This window comes from Ranitomeya variabilis, chromosome 2 (assembly GCF_051348905.1).
Source record: "Ranitomeya variabilis isolate aRanVar5 chromosome 2, aRanVar5.hap1, whole genome shotgun sequence".
Lineage (NCBI taxonomy): Eukaryota > Metazoa > Chordata > Amphibia > Anura > Dendrobatidae > Ranitomeya > Ranitomeya variabilis.
This window is the reverse complement of record NC_135233.1, coordinates 25,329,033-25,352,619: the sequence shown is the minus strand read 5'-3', so window position 1 is coordinate 25,352,619 and position 23,587 is coordinate 25,329,033. Positions and strand designations below refer to the sequence as shown.

The 23,587-nt window shown below is 47.3% G+C and overlaps 1 protein-coding gene across 1 annotated transcript in view; it reads left to right on the top strand.

The window, feature by feature from the left end:
• Nucleotides 1-9,475: 9,475 nt before the first annotated feature.
• GALNT14 (polypeptide N-acetylgalactosaminyltransferase 14) overlaps nt 9,476-23,587 on the top strand; it is a 460,225-nt gene continuing 446,113 nt past the window's right edge. The window contains exon 1 of the mRNA XM_077282130.1: nt 9,476-9,770. Within this exon, the coding sequence (XP_077138245.1) occupies nt 9,627-9,770 (144 nt within the window). The 5' untranslated portion in view covers nt 9,476-9,626. The remainder of the gene's footprint in view (nt 9,771-23,587) is intronic.

Sequence of the window (23,587 nt, the reverse complement as noted above, 5' to 3'; positions counted from 1 at the left end):
ATCCCCTATCCTGGTATATATATCTCCCCAATCCAGGAATACATGGCCCCCTCATCCCTATCCTGGTATGCATTGCCCCCTAATCCCCATCCTGGTAGACATGGTCCCCCTCATCCCTATCCTGGAATGCATGGTCCCCTCATCCCCATCCTGGTATGCATGGCCCCCTCATCCCTATCCTGGTATGCATGGTCCCCTCAACCCCATCCTGGTATCTATAGCCCCCTCTTCCACATCCTGATATGCATGGCCCCTCATCCCCATCCTGGTATGCATTGCCCCCTAATCCCCATCCTGGTAGACATGGTCCCCCTCATCCCTATCCTGGAATGCATGGTCCCCTCATCCCCATCCTGGTATGCATGGCCCCCTCATCCCCATCCTGGTATGCATGGCCCCCTCATCCCCATCCTGGTATGCATGGCCCCCTCATCCCCATCCTGGTATGCATGGCCCCCTCATCCCCATCCTGGTATGCATGGCCCCCTCATCCCCATCCTGGTATGCATGGCCCCCTCATCCCCATCCTGGTATGCATGGCCCCCTCATCCCCATCCTGGTATGCATGGCACCCATCCCCATCCTGGTATGCATGGCCCCCTCATCCCTATCCTGGTATGCATGGCCACCTCATCCCTATCCTGGTATGCATGGCACCCATCCCCATCCTGGTATGCATGGTCACCCTCATCCCCATCCTGGTATGCATGGTCCCCTCATCCTGGTATGCATGGCCACCTCATCCCTATCCTGGTATGCATGGTTCCCTCATCCCCATCCTGGTATTCTTGGTCCCCTCATCCCCATCCTGGTATGCATGGTCCCCTCATCCCCATCCTGGTCTGCATGGCCCCCTCATCCCCATCCTGGTATGCATGGCACCCATCCCCATCCTGGTATGCATGGTCCCCTCATCCCTATCCTGGTATGCATGGCCACCTCATCCCTAGCCTGGTATGCATGGACCCTTCATCCCTAGCCTGGTATGCATGGCCCCCTCATCCCTACCCTGGTATGCATGGCCCCCTCATCCCTATCCCGGTATGCATGGCCCCCTCATCCCTATCCCGGTATGCATGGCCCCCTCATCCCTACCCTGGTATGCATGGACCCTTCATCCCTAGCCTGGTATGCATGGACCCCTCATCCCTAGCCTGGTGTGCATGGCCCCCTCATCCCCATCCTGGTAGGCATGGACCCTTCATCCCTATTCTGGTAGGCATGGACCCTTCATCCCTATCCTGGTAGGCATGGACCCCTCATCCCTAGCCTGGTATGCATGGACCCTTCATCCCTATTCTGGTAGGCATGGCCCCCTCATCTCCATCCTGGTAAGCATAGACCCTTCATCCCTATCCTAGTATGCATGGCCCCCTCATCCGCATCCTGGTAAGCATAGACCCTTCATCCCTATCCTAGTATGCATGGCTCCCTCATCCCCATCCTGGTAGGCATAGCCCCTATCAGAAAAACATAAAAAAACATAAACAATTCTACTTACCTTCCCTGCGCTCCCTCGCTGCTTTCTGTTCCATTGCCAGTAGCTGATTTATGCTTGTAAGCAGTGCATGGCAGTGACGTCATGCGCATCCTACAAGTCTAGGACAGCTGCCGAAATACTCACTGCTCCCCATGCCGGGACCATACGCCTGTGGAGCACTGACTATTCACTGATCTTTAATAGCGTGCACAGTGTTTGCCACGGCCGCCAGCTTCCTGCAGCTTACAGGTGATCACGTGTGCCCACTACTAAAGGAAATGAATATTCACTGAGAGCACTGAATATTCATTTTCTTTAATAGTGGGCACATGTGATCGCCTGGAAGCTGCAGGAAGCCGGCGGCTGCTGATCCTGTGCCCGCCATTAAAGGTCAATGAATATTCACTGCACTCCACACCTATGGGAGTGGAGAGCAGTGAATATTCATTCCCTTAAGTAGCAGGCACACGTGAAAGCCCGGAAGCTGCAGCTAACAGCATGTCTGCTAGTAAAGACAAATGAATATTCACTGCTCTCCACTACCATGGACGTGAAGAGCAGTGAATACTCATTTCTCTATAGCAGCTGGCACAGGAGTTAGCCGCAGCCGCCGGCTCCTGTCTCCAGTGACTCGCTGTTTGGCCGCTGCCGCTCCCCCACTTCCCTATTCATGGCCAGAGCAAGTACATACAGACCAATAAGATGCACCCCCCATTTTCCTCCACATTTTTGGAGGAAAAAAGTGCATGTTATACTCCGAAAAATACAGTGTGACAAACATGTAAAAGAATAGGAAATCAGGAAGGTGGCAAAAACTTTTCATACAACTGTATAATACATCACATACCCAGGTTATAGCAGCTGCACATACATAATTATATACAGGAGATACCCAGGTTATACCAGCTGTACATATATAATTATATATAGGAGATACCCAGGTTATACCAGCTGTACATATATAATTATATACAGGAGATGCCCAGGTTATACCAGCTGTACATATATAATTATATACAGGAGATGCCCAGGTTATACCAGCTGTACATACACTCACCGGCCACTTTATTAGGTACACCTGTCCAACTTCTTGTTAACACTTAATTTCTAATCAGCCAATCACATGGCGGCAACTCAGTGCATTTAGGCATGTAGACATGGTCAAGACAATCTCCTGCAGTTCAAACCGAGCATCAGTATGGGGAAGAAAGGTGATCTGAGTGCCTTTGAACGTGGCATGGTTGTTGGTGCCAGAAGGGCTGGTCTGAGTATTTCAGAAACTGCTGATCTACTGGGATTTTCACGCACAACCATCTCTAGGGTTTACAGAGAATGGTCCGAAAAAGAAAAAAAATCCAGTGAGCGGCAGTTCTGTGGGCGGAAATGCCTTGTTGATGCCAGAGGTCAGAGGAGAATGGGCAGACTGGTTCGAGCTGATAGAAAGGCAACAGTGACTCAAATCGCCACCCGTTACAACCAAGGTAGGCCTAAGAGCATCTCTGAACGCACAGTGCGTCGAACTTTGAGGCAGATGGGCTACAGCAGCAGAAGACCACACCGGGTACCACTCCTTTCAGCTAAGAACAGGAAACTGAGGCTACAATTTGTACAAGCTCATCGAAATTGGACAGTAGAAGATTGGAAAAACGTTGCTTGGTCTGATGAGTCTCGATTTCTGCTGCGACATTCGGATGGTAGGGTCAGAATTTGGCGTAAACAACATGAAAGCATGGATCCATCCTGCCTTGTATGGAGCATCTTTGGGATGTGCAGCCGACAAATCTGCGGCAACTGTGTGATGCCATCATGTCAATATGGACCAAAATCTCTGAGGAATGCTTCCAGCACCTTGTTGAATCTATGCCACGAAGAATTGAGGCAGTTCTGAAGGCAAAAGGGGGTCCAACCCGTTACTAGCATGGTGTACCTAATAAAGTGGCCGGTGAGTGTATATAATTATATACAGGAGATGCCCAGGTTATACCAGCTGTTCATATATAATTATATACAGGAGATGCCCAGGTTATACCAGCTGTACATATATAATTATATGCAGAAGATGCCCAGGTTATACCAGCTGTACATATATATTTATATGCAGAAGATGCCCAGGTTATACCGGCTGTACATATATAATTATATACAGGAGATACCCAGGTAATACCAGCTGTACATATATATAATTATATACAGGAGATGCCCAGGTTATACCAGCTGTACAATATAATTATATACAGGAGATGCCCAGGTTATACCGGCTGTACATATATAATCATATACAGGAGATGCCCAGGTTATACCAGCTGTAGATATATAAGTATATACAGGAGATGCCCAGGTTATACCAGCTGTACATATATAATTATATACAGAAGATTCCCCGATTATACCAGCTGTATAATTATATACAGGAGATGCCCAGGTTATACCGGCTGTACATATATAATCATATACAGGAGATGCCCAGGTTATACCAGCTGTAGATATATAAGTATATACAGGAGATGCCTAGGTTATACCAGCTGTACATATATAATTATATACAGGAGATTCCCAGGTTATACCGGCTGTACATGTATAATTATATACAGGAGATGCCCAGGTTATACCGGCTGTACATATATAATCATATACAGGAGATGCCCAGGTTATACCAGCTGTAGATATATAAGTATATACAGGAGATGCCCAGGTTATACCAGCTGTACATATATAATTATATACAGGAGATGCCCAGGTTATACCGGCCGTACATATATAATTATATACAGGAGATGCCCAGGTTATACCAGCTGTACATATATATTTATATGCAGAAGATGCCCAGGTTATACCAGCTGTACATATATAATTATATGCAGGAGATGCCCAGGTTATACCAGCTGTACATATATAATTATATACAGGAGATGCCCAGGTTATACCGGCTGTACATATATAATTATATACAGGAGATGCCCAGGTTATACCGGCTGTACCTAGTTTCTTGAATACATTAGGTGTTAAGAACCTGACAGGTAAATTGAGTCTGATTTGCAGGTTATTTTCAGTCTTCTTTCTTTGTTCTGTTGTGGTTTTTGTTGCTGATTTTTGCACCTAATACTTGGTGGCATCTGTGAGACGCAGGTTGATGATTTTTTTGCCTCCCAAGGGTAATGAGTCTGATTCAGTTTTTGCATTTGCTCCTTCTTGTGTCTAGTTTTGGTGTTTTCAGTCTTCTGTTCAGCTCTATCAGATTGTTGTTTTAATATGCGCTTTATTGTACTCTACTTTATATGTTCGCCTGTTCTTTTTTATGTTCGCCCTTATGGATGTGGTTTTTGTCTTTCAGATGTTTACTGACAATTGGCGATTTATTAACTTTTTAAACAGTCACTAAATGTTTGCGCAAATGTATTTCATTCCTGCCCTTCCCACCCCCGCAGTAATTTGGGGCGATTCATCATTTATGGTCTTTTTTAGCTCCCTTTTCTTTTTTGTTTTATGGCATTCGCTGACGTGTTTTTTGGCAAATTTTTCGAAATGGCGCATGCAGATCATTTGTCTGCAACCTTTTTGCTTATTTTTAGCGCTAAAGGTCGCATTCCCTCATCTCCCTAAAATGTTACAAAATAAAAAATCAGGCAGCGACTGGAGAACATTTGTACAAAAAATTTGTCACAATTGATGCGTCGACAGCAAACATCTGAAAAATAAAAGTGCGCCCATAATGCCATAATCGCGAACAGAAAAATACAACAAAAACAAAAAAAGACCTAAAAAATAATTCTGCACAAAAGAAAAACAGGCGAAAAAAAACATTAAAAACTAAACAAAAAACAACGAGCAGACCCCAGAGATCGCAACATGAGGAATTGATGAAGAATTTCAGCTCTGCTACATCATACAGTGCATCGCGTTCTTCCTCCTGCACCGTGATGGGGTCCGCTGGTGAATGCAGGGAAGGTGACATGTCCGCTCTTCAGATCTAATCATCTCTGGCTTAAATATATTCTCTCTAATCCCAAGAATCAGAGATGTGGGAGGTATAAATCCTCTCCCCGCACTACACGTCTCAGACATGATTAAAGACATCAGTCACCTCTGACAGCCAGGATGTCACCTACTGACCCCTCACCCATAACTGCAGCCGTGCTGGAGTCTGTACTGCACTGGGCGGTGGTCTCAGTACTGTAGAGAGTGGTGGTCTCAGTACTGTAGAGAGTGATGGTCTCAGTACTGTAGAGAGTGGTGGTCTCAGTACTGGTGTGGGTGGTGGTCTCAGTACTGTAGAGTGGTGGTGGTCTCAGTACCGGTGTGGGTGGTGGTCTCAGTACTGTAGAGTGGTGGTGGTCTCAGTACTGGTGTGGGTGGTGGTCTCAGTACTGTAGAGTGGTGGTGGTCTCAGTACTGGTGTGGGTGGTGGTCTCAGTACTGTAGAGTGGTGGTGGTCTCAGTACTGGTGTGGGTGGTGGTCTCAGTACTATAGAGAGTGGTGGTCTCAGTACTGGTGTGGGTGGTGGTCTCAGTACTGTAGAGTGGTGGTGGTCTCAGTACTGGTGTGGGTGGTGGTCTCAGTACTGTAGAGTGGTGGTGGTCTCAGTACTGGTGTGGGTGGTGGTCTCAGTACTGTAGAGAGTGGTGGTCTCAGTACTGGTGTGGGTGGTGGTCTCAGTACTGTAGAGTGGTGGTGGTCTCAGTACTGGTGTGGGTGGTGGTCTCAGTACTGTAGAGAGTGGTGGTCTCAGTACTGGTTTGGGTGGTGGTCTCAGTACTGTAGATCGTGGTGGTCTCATTACTGGTGTTGGTCTCAGTACTGTAGAGTGGTGGTGGTCTCGGTACTGGTGTGGGTGGTGGTCTCAGTACTGTAGAGAGTGGTGGTCTCAGTACTGGTGTGGGTGGTGGTCTCAGTACTATAGAGAATGGTGGTCTCAGTACTGGTTTGGGTGGTGGTCTCAGTGCTGTAGATCGTGGTGGTCTCAGTATTGGTGTTGGTGGTGGTCTCAGTACTGTAGAGTGGTGGTGGTCTCGGTACTGGTGTGGGTGGTGGTCTCAGTACTGTAGAGAGTGGTGGTCTCAGTACTGGTGTGGGTGGTGGTCTCAGTACTGTAGAGAGTGGTGATCTCAGTACTGGTGTGGGCGGTGGTCTCAGTACTGTAGAGTGGTGGTGGTCTCAGTACTGGTGTGGGTGGAGGTCTCAGTACTGTAGAGTGGTGGTGGTCCCAGTACTGGTGTGGGTGGTGGTCTCAGTACTGTAGAGAGTGGTGGTCTCAGTACTGGTGTGGGTGGTGGTCTCAGTACTGTGGAGTGGTGGTGGTCTCAGTACTGTGGAGTGGTGGTGGTCTCAGTACTGGAGTGGGTGGTGGTCTCAGTACTGTAGAGAGTGGTGGTCTCAGTACTGGTGTGGGCGGTGGTCTCAGTACTGGTGTGGGTGGTGGTCTCAGTACTGTAGAGAGTGGTGGTTTCAGTACTGGTGTGGGTGGAGGTCTCAGTACTGTAGAGTGGTGGTGGTCTCAGTACTGGTGTGGGTGGTGGTCTCAGTACTGTGGAGAGTGGTGGTCTCAGTACTGCACAGAGTGGTAGCCTCAGTACTGCAGCAGGCGGTGGTCTCAGTACTGTAGAGAGTGGTAGTCTCATAGTGCTGCAGTTGGGTGGTGGTCTCAGTACTGCAGCAGGCGGTGGTCTCAGTACTCCATGAGTGGTAGTCTCAATAGTGCTGCAGTTGGGTGGTGGTCTCAGTACTGCAGCAGGCGGTGGTCTCAGTACTCCATGAGTGGTAGTCTCAATAGTGCTGCAGTGGGTGGTGGTCTCAGTATTCTGTGCGCAGCTTGCATGGCCTGAGTCTTCCACCATGGCTGCAGCTCCTCCGATTGTGCACATTGAGCATGTCATTGGTCGATGATTACACAGGAGCTGCCAGCAGCAGCGGATCTTGATGATTAATCAAATAATCCCTTAATACACCATGATGTACTATTATGTCATGCAGTATGGCACGGTATTTGGCGCGGGCTCAGGAGCTGCTCCACACGGGGCAGGTGAGGGCTGTACTACATAAATGACACCCGCTTTTAACAGCAGCGATCACAGCTGCCATCGATCACTGATGTTAACCTCTTAAATGCAGCTGACAATCACTGACATTTACGTGCTGCAAGCACAGGCAGGCGGTGAGCTGCAGAGACAGCTGAGGGTCATCTGAAGTTCCTGTCGTGATTTGTCCTGCGATGCCCAGCTACAAACTGGGCACCAGAATGGTGACAAACCGGGCACCAAAGCAGCGACAAACTGGGCACCAGAGCGTTAACAAAAAACAGGCACCAGAGCAGCGAAAAACTGGGCACCAGAGCAGTGAGAAACTGGGCACCGGAGCAGCAACAAAAACGGGCACCAGAGCGGCGACAAACCGGACAGTGGAAGAGTGACCAACTGGGCACCAGAGCAGCAACAAACTGGGCATCAAAGGAGCGACCAACGGGGCATCGGAGGAGCGACCAACCGGGCATCGGAGCGACTAACCGGGCATCGGAGGAGTGACCAACTGGGCATTGAAGGAGCGACCAACCGGGCATCGGAGGAGCGACCAACCGGGCTTTGGTGGAGCGACCAACCGGACATCGGAGGAGCGACCAACCGGACATCGGAGGAGCGACCAACTGGGCATCGGAGGAGCGACCAACTGGGCATCGGAGGAGCGACCAACCGGGCATCGGAGGAGCGACCAACCGGGCATCGGAGGAGCTACCAACCAGGCATCGGAGGAGCTACCAACCGGGCATCGGAGGAGCGACCAACCGGGCATCGGAGGAGCGACCAACCGGGCATCGGAGGAGCGACCAACCGGGCATCGGAGGAGCGACCAACCGGGCATCGGAGGAGCTACCAACCGGGCATCGGAGGAGCGACCAACCGGGCATCGGAGGAGCGACCAACCGGGCATCGGAGGAGCTACCAACCGGGCATCGGAGGAGCGACCAACCGGGCATCGGAGGAGCTACCAACCGGGCATCGGAGGAGCGACCAACCGGGCATCGGAGGAGCGACCAACCGGGCATCGGAGGAGCGACCAACCGGGCATCGGAGGAGCGACCAACCGGGCATCGGAGGAGCGACCAACCGGGCATCGGAGGAGCGACCAACCGGGCATCGGAGGAGCCGGCTATTCTTTATACGCTATTGCTGCACATAGAAGACGTAATTACATTATCGCAGGTTCAAGTCCTCTAAGGGCGCTAGGAAAAAAGTGAAAAGAAAATAATAATAAAATTAAACATTAAAATAATACAAAAAATAATAATTAATAATAAATAATAAAAATGTGAATTGTCGTCTTTTCTGAGGATACAAATAAAAACATTTAAATATTAAAGAAAAAAAATTAATATCTCAGCATCCATAAACATTTGATTTATCAAAATATAAAATTAACCCAATCAGTAAACGTTGTATAAAAGAAAAAAAAATCCAGACACCAGAATTTAGTTTTTTTAGTCATTGCAGCAAAAAAATGCGAACGAAAAACATTGTCTGCGCCCCACAGTGATACCAAGAAAAACACCTCTCACCATGGAAAAAAGAAAGCCGCCCTCACACATTGATAGAAAAATAAGAAATAAGTCAGGGGTCTGAGAAAATGGAGACAGAAAGCGAATTTTATTTTTTACAAATTTCTGAATATTTTTAAAGCAATTAAAAATAGTAAAAAACAAACCTCATGGTTCGGTATCGCCGTAGTCGTACTGATGTGGAGAATCGGGTCATCATATCATACACATTGGGCGGAAATGCGGTTTTTTTTTTAACCATTTCACTGAACTTGGAGCTTTATTTTTATTTTCCAGCTCTCTCCGCGGATGCGCCCGTTCAGCTCTTGCAGTAAATGTCGCAGCCCCCTCTGCCCCCGGCCGGCGCTCACCTGGGCAGGTGTACAGAGGGCAGGGCCGCGCGTCCTGCAGCGGCAGGTGTCGGCCAGCAGGGGGCGCGCTGCTCCTCTCTGCTCTCCCTCCGCCGCTGTCTCCGGTGCTGAGCGCGGGATCGCATCGCTGCTGCTCCGGTGTCCGGGCTCCGCCGGTGGAGACATCGCAGAGCAGAGCGCGGCCGGCGGCGGCGGACAGTGCACAGGACACATGCGGAGGACTGTGGCTCCGGGGCAGCGGCTGCAGCTCCTATGACCCCCCAGACTATGAGGCGCACGGCGCGCAGGCTGGTCCTGAGTCTCATCGGACTGGTGTGGATCGCCATCCTCATCTTCCTCCTGGGGGGCAGACGGAAGTTAGAGGCAGAAGATGAAGCCGAGGGGGAGCAGACGAAGGTAAGAGCCGACCCCACTAATCCCAGAAAGTCCGGGGGCTGCGCCCGCCATACCCGGGGATATCACATCCTCCGCCGGCACCGGAGACCGGGAAAGTTCCTCCAGTGACACAGCAGCACGTGGGAAACACACGGGACCCCCAGTGTGTGTGCGGGGGGCTCACCTGTTATAGGAGGGGACCCCCAGTGTCCTTATCCTGTACCCCCAGTGTCAGTGTCATTATCCTGTACCCCGAGTGTCAGTGTCATTATCCTGTACCCCCAGTGTCAGGGTCATTATCCTGTACCCCCAGTGTCAGTGTCATTATCCTGTACCCCCAGTGTCATTATCCTGTACCCCGAGTGTCAGTGTCATTATCCTGTACCCCCAGTGTCAGTGTCATTATCCTGTACCCCCAGTGTCAGTGTCATTATCCTGTACCCCCAGTGTCAGTGTCATTATCCTGTACCCCCAGTGTCAGTGTCATTATCCTGTACCCCGAGTGTCAGTGTCATTATCCTGTACCCCCAGTGTCAGCGTCATTATCCTGTACCCCCAGTGTCAGCGTCATTATCCTGTACCCCCAGTGTCAGTGTCATTATCCTGTACCCCAGTGTCAGTGTCATTATCCTGTACCCCCAGTGTCAGTGTCATTATCCTGTACCCCCAGTGTCAGTGTCATTATCCTGTACCCCCAGTGTCAGTGTCATTATCCTGTACCCCCAGTGTCAGCGTCATTATCCTGTACCCCCAGTGTCAGCGTCATTATCCTGTACCCCCAGTGTCAGTGTCATTATCCTGTACCCCGAGTGTCAGTGTCATTATCCTGTACCCCCAGTGTCAGCGTCATTATCCTGTACCCCCAGTGTCAGCGTCATTATCCTGTACCCCCAGTGTCAGCGTCATTATCCTGTACCCCCAGTGTCAGTGTCATTATCCTGTACCCCAGTGTCAGTGTCATTATCCTGTACCCCCAGTGTCAGGGTCATTATCCTGTACCCCCAGTGTCAGTGTCATTATCCTGTACCCCCAGTGTCAGTGTCATTATCCTGTACCCCCAGTGTCAGCGTCATTATCCTGTACCCCCAGTGTCAGCGTCATTATCCTGTACCCCCAGTGTCAGTGTCATTATCCTGTACCCCGAGTGTCAGTGTCATTATCCTGTACCCCCAGTGTCAGCGTCATTATCCTGTACCCCCAGTGTCAGCGTCATTATCCTGTACCCCCAGTGTCAGCGTCATTATCCTGTACCCCCAGTGTCAATGTCATTATCCTGTACCCCAGTGTCAGTGTCATTATCCTGTACCCCCAGTGTCAGGGTCATTATCCTGTACCCCCAGTGTCAGTGTCATTATCCTGTACCCCCAGTGTCAGTGTCATTATCCTGTACCCCCAGTGTCAGCGTCATTATCCTGTACCCCCAGTGTCAGCGTCATTATCCTGTACCCCCAGTGTCAGCGTCATTATCCTGTACCCCCAGTGTCAGTGTCATTATCCTGTACCCCGAGTGTCAGTGTCATTATCCTGTACCCCCAGTGTCAGCGTCATTATCCTGTACCCCCAGTGTCAGCGTCATTATCCTGTACCCCCAGTGTCAGCGTCATTATCCTGTACCCCCAGTGTCAATGTCATTATCCTGTACCCCAGTGTCAGTGTCATTATCCTGTACCCCCAGTGTCAGGGTCATTATCCTGTACCCCCAGTGTCAGTGTCATTATCCTGTACCCCCAGTGTCAGTGTCATTATCCTGTACCCCCAGTGTCAGCGTCATTATCCTGTACCCCCAGTGTCAGGGTCATTATCCTGTACCCCCAGTGTCAGTGTCATTATCCTGTACCCCCAGTGTCAGCGTCATTATCCTGTACCCCCAGTGTCAGTGTCATTATCCTGTACCCCGAGTGTCAGTGTCATTATCCTGTACCCCCAGTGTCAGCGTCATTATCCTGTACCCCCAGTGTCAGCGTCATTATCCTGTACCCCCAGTGTCAGGGTCATTATCCTGTACCCCCAGTGTCAGTGTCATTATCCTGTACCCCCAGTGTCAGTGTCATTATCCTGTACCCCGAGTGTCAGTGTCATTATCCTGTCCCCCGAGTGTCAGCATCATTATCCTGTACCCCCAGTGTCAGTGTCATTATACTGTACCCCGAGTGTCAGTGTCATTATCCTGTACCCCCAGTGTCATTATCCTGTACCCCAAGTGTCAGTGTCACTATCCTGTACCCCCAGTGTCATTATCCTGTACCCCCAGTGTCATTATCCTGTACCCCGAGTGTCAGCGTCATTATCCTGTACCCCAGTGTCAGTGTCATTATCCTGTACCCCAGTGTCAGTGTCATTATCCTGTACCCCCAGTGTCAGCGTCATTATCCTGTACCCCAGTGTCAGTGTCATTATCCTGTACCCCAGTGTCAGTGTCATTATCCTGTACCCCCAGTGTCAGTGTCATTATCCTGTACCCCGAGTGTCAGTGTCATTATCCTGTCCCCCAGTGTCAGTGTCATTATCCTGTACCCCCAGTGTCAGTGTCATTATCCTGTCCCCCGAGTGTCAGCATCATTATCCTGTACCCCCAGTGTCAGTGTCATTATCCTGTACCCCGAGTGTCAGTGTCATTATCCTGTCCCCCAGTGTCAGTGTCATTATCCTGTACCCCCAGTGTCAGTGTCATTATCCTGTCCCCCGAGTGTCAGCATCATTATCCTGTACCCCGAGTGTCAGTGTCATTATCCTGTCCCCCGAGTGTCAGCATCATTATCCTGTACCCCCAGTGTCAGTGTCATTATCCTGTACCCCCAGTGTCAGTGTCATTATCCTGTACCCCGAGTGTCAGTGTCATTATCCTGTACCCCCAGTGTCAGTGTCATTATCCTGTACCCCAAGTGTCAGTGTCACTATCCTGTACCCCCAGTGTCATTATCCTGTACCCCCAGTGTCATTATCCTGTACCCCGAGTGTCAGCGTCATTATCCTGTACCCCAGTGTCAGTGTCATTATCCTGTACCCCAGTGTCAGTGTCATTATCCTGTACCCCCAGTGTCAGTGTCATTATCCTGTACCCCGAGTGTCAGTGTCATTATCCTGTCCCCCGAGTGTCAGCATCATTATCCTGTACCCCGAGTGTCAGTGTCATTATCCTGTCCCCCGAGTGTCAGCATCATTATCCTGTACCCCCAGTGTCAGTGTCATTATCCTGTACCCCCAGTGTCAGTGTCATTATCCTGTACCCCGAGTGTCAGTGTCATTATCCTGTACCCCGAGTGTCAGTGTCATTATCCTGTACCCCAGTGTCAGTGTCATTATCCTGTACCCCCAGTGTCATTATCCTGTACCCCAAGTGTCAGTGTCATTATCCTGTACCCCCAGTGTCAGTGTCATTATCCTGTACCCCCAGTGTCAGTGTCATTATACTGTACCCCGAGTGTCAGTGTCATTATCCTGTACCCCCAGTGTCATTATCCTGTACCCCAAGTGTCAGTGTCACTATCCTGTACCCCCAGTGTCATTATCCTGTACCCCCAGTGTCATTATCCTGTACCCCGAGTGTCAGCGTCATTATCCTGTACCCCAGTGTCAGTGTCATTATCCTGTACCCCAGTGTCAGTGTCATTATCCTGTACCCCCAGTGTCAGTGTCATTATCCTGTACCCCGAGTGTCAGTGTCATTATCCTGTCCCCCAGTGTCAGTGTCATTATCCTGTACCCCCAGTGTCAGTGTCATTATCCTGTACCCCCAGTGTCAGTGTCATTATCCTGTACCCCCAGTGTCAGTGTCATTATCCTGTACCCCGAGTGTCAGTGTCATTATCCTGTACCCCGAGTGTCAGCGTCATTATCCTGTACCCCGAGTGTCAGCGTTATTATCCTGTACCCCCAGTGTCAGTGTCATTATCCTGTACCCCCAGTGTCAGTGTCATTATACTGTACCCCGAGTGTCAGTGTCATTATCCTGTACCCCCAGTGTCATTATCCTGTACCCCAAGTGTCAGTGTCATCATCCTGTACCCCAGTGTCAGTGTCATTATCCTGTACCCCCAGTGTCATTATCCTGTACCCCCAGTGTCATTATCCTGTACCCCGAGTGTCAGCGTCATTATCCTGTACCCCAGTGTCAGTGTCATTATCCTGTACCCCAGTGTCAGTGTCATTATCCTGTACCCCCAGTGTCAGTGTCATTATCCTGTACCCCGAGTGTCAGTGTCATTATCCTGTCCCCCAGTGTCAGTGTCATTATCCTGTACCCCCAGTGTCAGTGTCATTATCCTGTCCCCCGAGTGTCAGCATCATTATCCTGTACCCCCAGTGTCAGTGTCATTATCCTGTACCCCGAGTGTCAGTGTCATTATCCTGTCCCCCAGTGTCAGTGTCATTATCCTGTACCCCCAGTGTCAGTGTCATTATCCTGTCCCCCGAGTGTCAGCATCATTATCCTGTACCCCCAGTGTCAGTGTCATTATCCTGTACCCCAAGTGTCAGTGTCACTATCCTGTACCCCCAGTGTCATTATCCTGTACCCCCAGTGTCATTATCCTGTACCCCGAGTGTCAGTGTCATTATCCTGTACCCCAGTGTCAGTGTCATTATCCTGTACCCCAGTGTCAGTGTCATTATCCTGTACCCCCAGTGTCAGTGTCATTATCCTGTACCCCGAGTGTCAGTGTCATTATCCTGTCCCCCGAGTGTCAGCATCATTATCCTGTACCCCGAGTGTCAGTGTCATTATCCTGTCCCCCGAGTGTCAGCATCATTATCCTGTACCCCCAGTGTCAGTGTCATTATCCTGTACCCCCAGTGTCAGTGTCATTATCCTGTACCCCGAGTGTCAGTGTCATTATCCTGTACCCCGAGTGTCAGTGTCATTATCCTGTACCCCAGTGTCAGTGTCATTATCCTGTACCCCCAGTGTCAGTGTCATTATCCTGTACCCCCAGTGTCAGTGTCATTATCCTGTACCCCGAGTGTCAGTGTCATTATCCTGTCCCCCAGTGTCAGTGTCATTATCCTGTACCCCGAGTGTCACTGTCATAATCCTGTACCCCGAGTGTCACTGTCATTATCCTGTACCCCCAGTGTCAGGGTCATTATCCTGTACCCCCAGTGTCAGTGTCATTATCCTGTACCCCGAGTGTCAGTGTCATTATCCTGTACCCCGAGTGTCACTGTCATTATCCTGTACCCCCAGTGTCAGGGTCATTATCCTGTACCCCCAGTGTCAATGTCATTATCCTGTCCCCCAGTGTCAGTGTCATTATCCTGTACCCCGAGTGTCACTGTCATTATCCTGTACCCCGAGTGTCACTGTCATTATCCTGTACCCCGAGTGTCACTGTCATTATCCTGTACCCCCAGTGTCAGGGTCATTATCCTGTACCCCAGTGTCAGTGTCATTATCCTGTACCCCGAGTGTCAGCGTCATTATCCTGTACCCCGAGTGTCAGGGTCATTATCCTGTACCCCCAGTGTCAGTGTCATTATCCTGTACCCCGAGTGTCAGTGTCATTATCCTGTACCCCAGTGTCAGTGTCATTATCCTGTACCCCCAGTGTCAGTCATTATCCTGTACTCCCAGTGTCAGTGTCATTATCCTGTACCCCCAGTGTCATTATCCTGTACCCCAGTGTCAGTGTCATTATCCTGTACCCCCAGTGTCAGTGTCATTATCCTGTACCCCCAGTGTCATTATCCTGTACCCCGAGTGTCAGTGTCACTATCCTGTACACCCAGTGTCATTATCCTGTACCCCCAGTGTCAGTGTCATTATCCTGTACCCCCAGTGTCAGTGTCATTATCCTGTACCCCAGTGTCAGTGTCATTATCCTGTACCCCCAGTGTCAGTGTCATTATCCTGTACCCCCAGTGTCAGTGTCATTATCCTGTACCCCGAGTGTCAGTGTCATTATCCTGTACCCCCAGTGTCAGTGTCATTATCCTGCACCCCGAGTGTCAGCGTCATTATCCTGTACCCCGAGTGTCAGCGTCATTATCCTGTACCCCAGTGTCAGCGTCATTATCCTGTACCCCCAGTGTCAGTGTCATTATCCTGTACCCCCAGTGTCAGTGTCATTATCCTGTACCCCCAGTGTCAGTGTCATTATCCTGTACCCCGAGTGTCAGCGTCATTCTCCTGTACCCCCAGTGTCAGTGTCATTATCCTGTACCCCCAGTGTCAGTGTCATTATCCTGTACCCCGAGTGTCAGTGTCATTATCCTGTACCCCGAGTGTCAGCGTCATTATCCTGTACCCCAGTGTCAGCGTCATTATCCTGTACCCCCAGTGTCAGTGTCATTATCCTGTACCCCCAGTGTCAGTGTCATTATCCTGTACCCCCAGTGTCAGTGTCATTATCATGTACCCCCAGTGTCAGTGACATTATCCTGTACCCCCAGTGTCAGTGTCATTATCCTGTACCCCGAGTGTCATTATCCTGTACCCCCAGTGTCAGTGTCATTATCCTGTACCCCCAGTGTCAGCGTCATTCTCCTGTACCCCCAGTGTCAGTGTCATTATCCTGTACCCCCAGTGTCAGTGTCATTATCCTGTACCCCGAGTGATAATGGGCTTTTGAGTCTTTGCTTGCAAATGTTGCTGCCTGGTAGATAATATGGGGGGATTGTGTATAAGGGTCCGGGGATGTCGGCTGTGTATTCTAATGAGCATATATATATTCTGCTCTGCTGTTCTCTATGTTACACAATGAGCGGTGTCCCCCCTGTGCGCTCCCTGCTGGCCGCGTCCCCCTGTGCGCTCCCTGCGGGCCGCGTCCCCCTGTGCGCTCCCTGCGGGCCATGTCCCCCTGCGTGCTCCCTGCGGGTCGTGTCCCACTGCAGGCCGCATCTCCCTGCGTGCTCCCTGCGGGCCGCGTCCCCCTGCGTGCTCCCTGCGGGCCGCGTCCCCCTGCGTGCTCCCTGCGGGCCGCGTCCCCCTGCGTGCTCCCTGCGGGCTGCGTCCCCCTGTGCGCTCTCTGCGGGCCGTGTCCCCCTGTACGCTCCCTGCGGGCCGTGTCCCCCTGTGTGCTACCTGCGGGCCGCGGCTTCCTGCATGCTCCCTGCTGGCTGCGTTTCCCTGTGGGCCGCATCCCCCTGCGCAGATCCCTGGGCTGGAGTTGGAGCCCATGATTTGCAGTGCATGATGGGATTGTGGATCTTCTCTCAGTACATACAATATGAAATGCCCCAACTGATCCCTAATTTCTTCCTCCGACCAAACCCTGTACACAACGCTGTATTATGGCTCCGCCATCAGAATGTGACCTGGTGAAATGCGTTTGTCCTGCCCAGAGTCCAATGATGGGGCAGTATTGGTGACCCCGGCCATGGTGTTCCCCGTCCTGATGTTTGCCTCCACTGACAATATACGGTTTCTGCACGACGCGTTTCATCTCCCTGTTGTTTTTATATCCTGTTTCTTTTACCAGAATTTGCCATAAATGTCAATGATGGGAATGCTCCTTACACTGACCCCTTTGATCGCTAATGTCAGTGACTGCACTATATGGCGGTATACATAACTGTCGTCGCCAGTCGTTGTGCCTGAAGTGGCTAATCTAAGGGGTGTACATACTTTTTCTTATGTGTTCTACCTTTTAAAACCTTGAGTAAGTGTCACTTTTGATTGGATCCTTTACTTTTCTGCTGCCGTGGTGCCGTCATGGTGGCAGTGACCCGAGCTGACTAATCCTTTTTTTGGGTCGTGGACTCCATTATATGCATCAGCAGCCATTCCTGCTCTCTGCTCAGGGCTGCGCAGCGGTGAAGGAGTTAACAGCGACAGATCTTGGATGCAGGTTCTGAATTGATGAATAATGTACATTTGGCCGGGTCCCCTGAAATTGCTCATGGAAGCCGATGCCGCCTCTTCCCCAGCTCCGCGGTATAATTAGGAGGTTTATTAAGCCAACACCAGACGACCGCGCTCGCAGAGTGAACGTGTTTTGCTGGTTGCCCGCGATCAGAGGGCGGGATGTGATCGGGAGGAAGGCGGCAGTGGGGGTCGTTGTCAGATAGTAGAAGGAAACTGTCATTATCCGCCGGCTTCCTCCCTCTGATTTGGCTTCGTCGGTGATTAGCGAGCCCAGGCAGTTACTCAACGTTAAGAGGACTATAGGGAAGTGCTGCCAAGATGATGAGTGATGCCGAATCTCCGGCCAATAAGAACCTCCAGTAATAATGGTGTAAAGTTCATCAAGTTACAATGTATCCCACAGAGATATGGCAGCCCACCTGATACACCTGGGGTCCAGATCAGCAGATAATTAATCCATGAGATCATCAGTCCTGGCACCAATCTATGAATCATCTCTTCTCCCAATATCTATCGGGTCTTCGGCACCTTTGCAAATCTCTCATAATATCTATTTGGGTATTTAAAGAAAACTTGGCGCCCGTTACGTCATCTCAAGTGATGGACAGTGAGGTCAACATTTTGGGTTTGGACCAGATTTGGTTCCAGTTATGAGCCGGGCTCTAGATATCACCTTGCTGCCATAACCCTTCTGCTTGGCGTCAGATTTGGTCTTCAAATTAGACTTAGACTTGGCACCCGATGCGGTGGGTTTCATCTTTAATCTCGACTCTGTATCTCAGGATTTCATCATTAATCTCGACTCAATATCTCAGGATTTCATTATTAATCTCAACTTAATATCTAAGAATTTCTTTTTTAGTTTTGGTACCAGATATGATCTTCAATTTGGACTTCACACCAAATATACAAGTCTTTCATTTGTAGACATGGCACCAGCTATATTGGGTTTCATTATTAGACTCGGCCTTCAGTATCTAAGGATTTCATTGTTAGCTTTGGTCCTGGATACGTATAATGGGTTTCATCATTAAACTCATCTCAATATCTAAATATTTCGTCATTAGGCTTAGTACAATGTATGATCTTCAGTTTGGACACCAAATTTGCAAGGCTTTCATTTGGCACCAGCTATATTGGGTTTCATTGTTAGGCTCGTCATTCGATATCTAAGGATTTCATTGTTAGCCTTGGTCCTGGATATAATGGGTTTCATCATTAAACTCGTCTCAATATCTAAGGATTTCATCATTAGGCTTGGTGCCATGTATGATCTTTAGTTTGGACACCAAATTTGCAAGGATTTCATTTGGCACCAGCTATATTGGGTTTCATTGTTAGGCTCGTCATTTAGTATCTAAGGATTTCATCGTTGGGCTTGGCTCTAAATATGGCCTTCAGAATAGACTCGGCACCAGATGTAGCAGGTTTCTTCATGAAGCTTGACTCAATATATAAGATTTCATCATTAATCTTGGTTCCAGATATGATCTTCAATCTGGACTTGGCATTAGATAATACAAGGTGTTACTCTCCTGTCTTGGCTCCAGGGCCGGGCTTTGACCCCTTCCACTATTTCCACCACCTCGTGCTGTGGTCAACACCATTTTTTTTTTAGGGAGCCCGGGGAAACTTCTGTGACATCATCACCCTAAACCTTTTAAGACAGGTGTGTGTATCTGAGTCTTCACTAATCTTTGTGTTCAGTTATCATGAGCTTTGGAGTTTGCCTTATCACCCAGTTCTGGCCATCATCAGACCTCATTCAGCTAAATGCAAGACTATTTCCCAAATAGACTTTCTCTTTTTTCCGTCTATTTTTCATCAATAATTGCATTGCATAAAAGCAGCTATAAATGGAAAAACGATAATGAATTATTTAGTAGCATTTCCATTTATTTTATAAATATACAATAAAACATCCAAATAGTTAATTCCATGTCTTAGTTTATTCCGTGCCTGCATTGCTTACGAAATTTCTCCTAATTTTTTTTTTTGTTTAGAAAAAAAAAAAAGATTAACATAATGGATACTAGAAAAATTAGATTCTGGTGCCAAACTGAATGTATTTGGTTCTCGGCCAAAAAAATAGGAGTGGCAATCTATGGTGCCGAGTGTAATAATGAGATCCTCACAAAACTGGTAATATTATTTATTGGTATTTAAAGGGGATTTGTCACAAATTCAAAAGCGTCCAGTTTTTGCTCTTATTTAATTCCTGTTGCTCCCTGGAGTGTATACATTTTTGTTTTTTTCAAATCCGCCAGACGGTTCAAGAGATATGAGCCTTTCTGTTTACACAGTTACGTAGGTTGGAAAAGACCTGTCCATCAAGCTCAACAGTTCTCTGCCAATTGTATGTCTTTATCACTAAATTATGTGTAATCCACAGTGTTGTCCTACTTAGCACCTGGAATCGCCTTTCTTCCACCCGTAATGAGTGCCCCCTGGTCCTTTAGTATGGTCCTTGGAAGGAATAAGTCATGAGCCGTCCTCTGTACTGACCACACATATAACTGAGATCTCCTCTGCTCTGAGGCCTTTGTTTTTCTAACCTAATTAAGCCCAACTTTTCCAAACCTCTCATCATATGAGAGGCCTGCATCCCTAATATCAGCCAAGATAGAAAGTTTAGTTCTAATTCTTATAGTCTTTAGTGAGGAGGCGTGGCTCACAAGTTCCTCTGGGGCGTATCCTTATGCTTCTCTGCAAGCCACACCCCTTTTAGGAAGCGCCATAAAACTATCACTAAATAAAAAGGCCCACATCTCTGGAACCATATAGTGGATTTGAAAAAAACAAAAAGCGATGTACTCAAGGAAGCGGCAGGAATAAAGTGATAGTGAAAACTGGTGACTTTTAAACTGGTGACAAATACTCTTTAAATCCTGATAAATAATAATTTCTGTCATAAGACTTTATTAATCTGTCACCAGTTATGTAAGAATGTCTTCGTTATGGCACCATAGACTGGCAGTCCTAGATCTGCTTTCCCAGATGAGCACCAGATATGTTCAATTTGGCACCAGAGTCTAATTTTTGTGGTCTCCATAATATAAACCCTGTTTTTACTCAGAAATTTTCAAAACGATGCAGAGATGGAATTTACTATTTTGTTTCTGTTTTACTGTATATTTATAAAATAAGTGGAAATACTACTAAATAATTCATTTTCAGTTTCCCCTTTATAGCTGATTTTATGCAAAGGAAATATAAAGAATAGACAAAAAAATAAAATAAGAAGAGAGTCATTTCGGGGGATAGTTTTGCTTTTAGCTGAACGAGGTTTGGATATTTTTATATTCTGCACTTACAGAACCGAGAATAAGAGAGGAGCGAAACGAAAGCATCACTTCTCCATGTGATCTCTTGTCTCTTTCATGTTGTTCCCACCTGGAAAATCACATCCACGCGGCACTTTATCTGCTCTTCCACAGACGTCTTATCACGCTTTACGTAATATTCTCCCACTTGCAGCATAATTGCATCTGTCTGGTGAAATAAAATCAATAGCGAATAAAAAAAATAAAAGTAAAATAAAATAAATTCATTTTTGTCAAATTCAGCTCAAAATAATAAAAAAGGAAGTTGGAAAAACAGAAAAGTTTTGATATAGGGGCGTGAATAAAAAACACAACGCACCAGATTTTCATCAACCGTCCACGTTTTGTGTGATTTATATAAGTATTGATGGCGGCATAATGCTCAGTGACCGTGCACTTACTTTCTGGGACTAATAAGTACTTGGTAGAACTTGTGAGGTCTCTTCAGCAACCGCTCCAATATTTTCTTTAATGGCCTGTAATAACCAGCTCATATAGACCACACAAAGGGCCCCGATTCATTTTCTCCTTTTTTTTTGTCAAGTTTTTGGCGATTTTTCGCCTGTTTTTTGTTTGCCCCTACATTTTGGGGTATATATGAAGATTTGATCGCTTCTTATTACATTTATTTGGAAGGGGAATTTTTTTTTAACTAGTGCAGAGACTCATAACATTTACATTTTTCTGTGTTCAGACTTATGTGAGGACTTCTGTTTGACAGAACAAATTGTAGTTTTTATGTGCCATTTTTTCGTGTATGAGATTTTATTCATCACTTTTTATTCCATTTTTTGAGAGGTTGAGCAAGAAATTGCTCCAATTCTGGCCTAGTGTTTTTTTTTACCGGTTAAAAGAATGTTAATGGCAATTGGATAGTTCGAGTAATTGCGGACGCATTGATACCAGTGAGGTGCGTATTTTGTTTTTGTTTTTGTGTATTTATATTGTAAAGAATTTATAATGTAAAACACATTTTTTCATATAACTTCATTTGTATCATATAACTTCCTTTGTATTTCTAATAATGCATGTTTGTCGCCTTTTTCCCCCTTTTTATATATTATTGAAACAAGTTTTTGAAGATTTTTATAATTTTTTTTACTTTTAGATTCTTGAACACACACACACACACACACACATATATATATATATATATATATATATATATATATTTATTTATTTATTTTTTCTTACTTTTTCTATTTGTCTCACTAGGGAACTTGAAGGCATTATAAGAGGGATCTGGCTCAGTAAGCCGGATCCCTCTTATAATGCTGCACACTACTTCTGACCTGCAGTGTATTATATTTGTCATCAAAATACTGACCGACTTTCCTTTACACATACCTTAGGCAGGGCGTAATAGCAGTAGTAAGATGACGGCCATTACAACCCATTGTCATCCACGATCACTTCTCAGGGGGCCAATGGGTAGCATGAATCGGCTGGCAGGTTCACTTTAAGTGTCCTCCATTTCATTGATCTTCAGATTACAAGGTCTTGAGTATGATTTCCGTATCCTTGGGGTGATGTTCTGTTACCTCTGTTTTCACATTTGTCCATTTGTGTAGGCGATATTATTAAATTATAGGTGTCATTATTGGCCAGTGGTAATACCGTAACATGTTAACACTTTAGAGATGTGTTTAAAGAGGATCTCTCACTAGGTCAAATGGTTATTTTATTCCCACTGATCCCTCGAGTATTCCGATTTTTTATTTTTTAGAATCCACTATATGGTTCCAGAGATATGGTCCTTTTTTACTTTAGTGCTAATTTTTATGGTTTTTACTATGGGGGTGTGGCTCACAGGATCCTCTAGGGCGTATCTTACGATTGCTTTGTATAATTACCCTGTGAGCCACACCCCCTTAATAAGGACCATAAGAATTTACTCCAATTAAAAATGTTAATAGATCTGGAACTGTACGGTGGATTTAAAAAAAACAACAAATGGAATACTCGGGATCAATTGGAATATATCAAAGCAAACAAACTGTCTACATTTGACCTCAGATCCTCTTTAAGAAAGATTGGTAACCAAAGACCTGCTAGTATCCTATAGAAAATAATCCAAAATGTTGGGCATCGTTTCACTTTCGAGCCGCATTGTCTTCCTGGCTTATACAAACCGTGCAGTCCTGAATGGTAGATGTTTGTGGTCATTTTCCCATCGGGCCATTGTGGGCCTAGCAAGAGGAAAATCAACAAACAGCGAAAGAGAACAACCCCAAAATTAGGCACCGGATTCAGATTCTAGTCTCATCGGCTTCCATGTTTCGTGTAGACCACGACTCGTAATAAGTGGAGAGCGACGCAAAAAGTTAGGAACAAAAGCAAATCTCCAATCTCATTGGCTTTGTGGCTTGAAAAATGAGTCTTGTCCTGATTGTCTGATATATAGTGTCTGATATTTCAACATAGACTTATGGAACCAGAAGGACCATGACATGCTGGTCGATAGGAAACTATAGACCACAAAAAAACAACCCAAAAAGTTGGGCACCAAAATAAAAACTTCTAGTCTCAGGGCTACTCAGCCAGTTGATTTAGTCCGGTCCTGATTGGTTGGTCGATGGGATCTTTTTTTTTTTTAATAGACGTTACAAACGAATTGGATCAATCCAGACTTGACCGTGGGCCGTTACAGAGATAGCAATATGGAGTAACACAAAAAGTTAGAAAAATTGCAGCCATTTTTTAATTTGTACTTT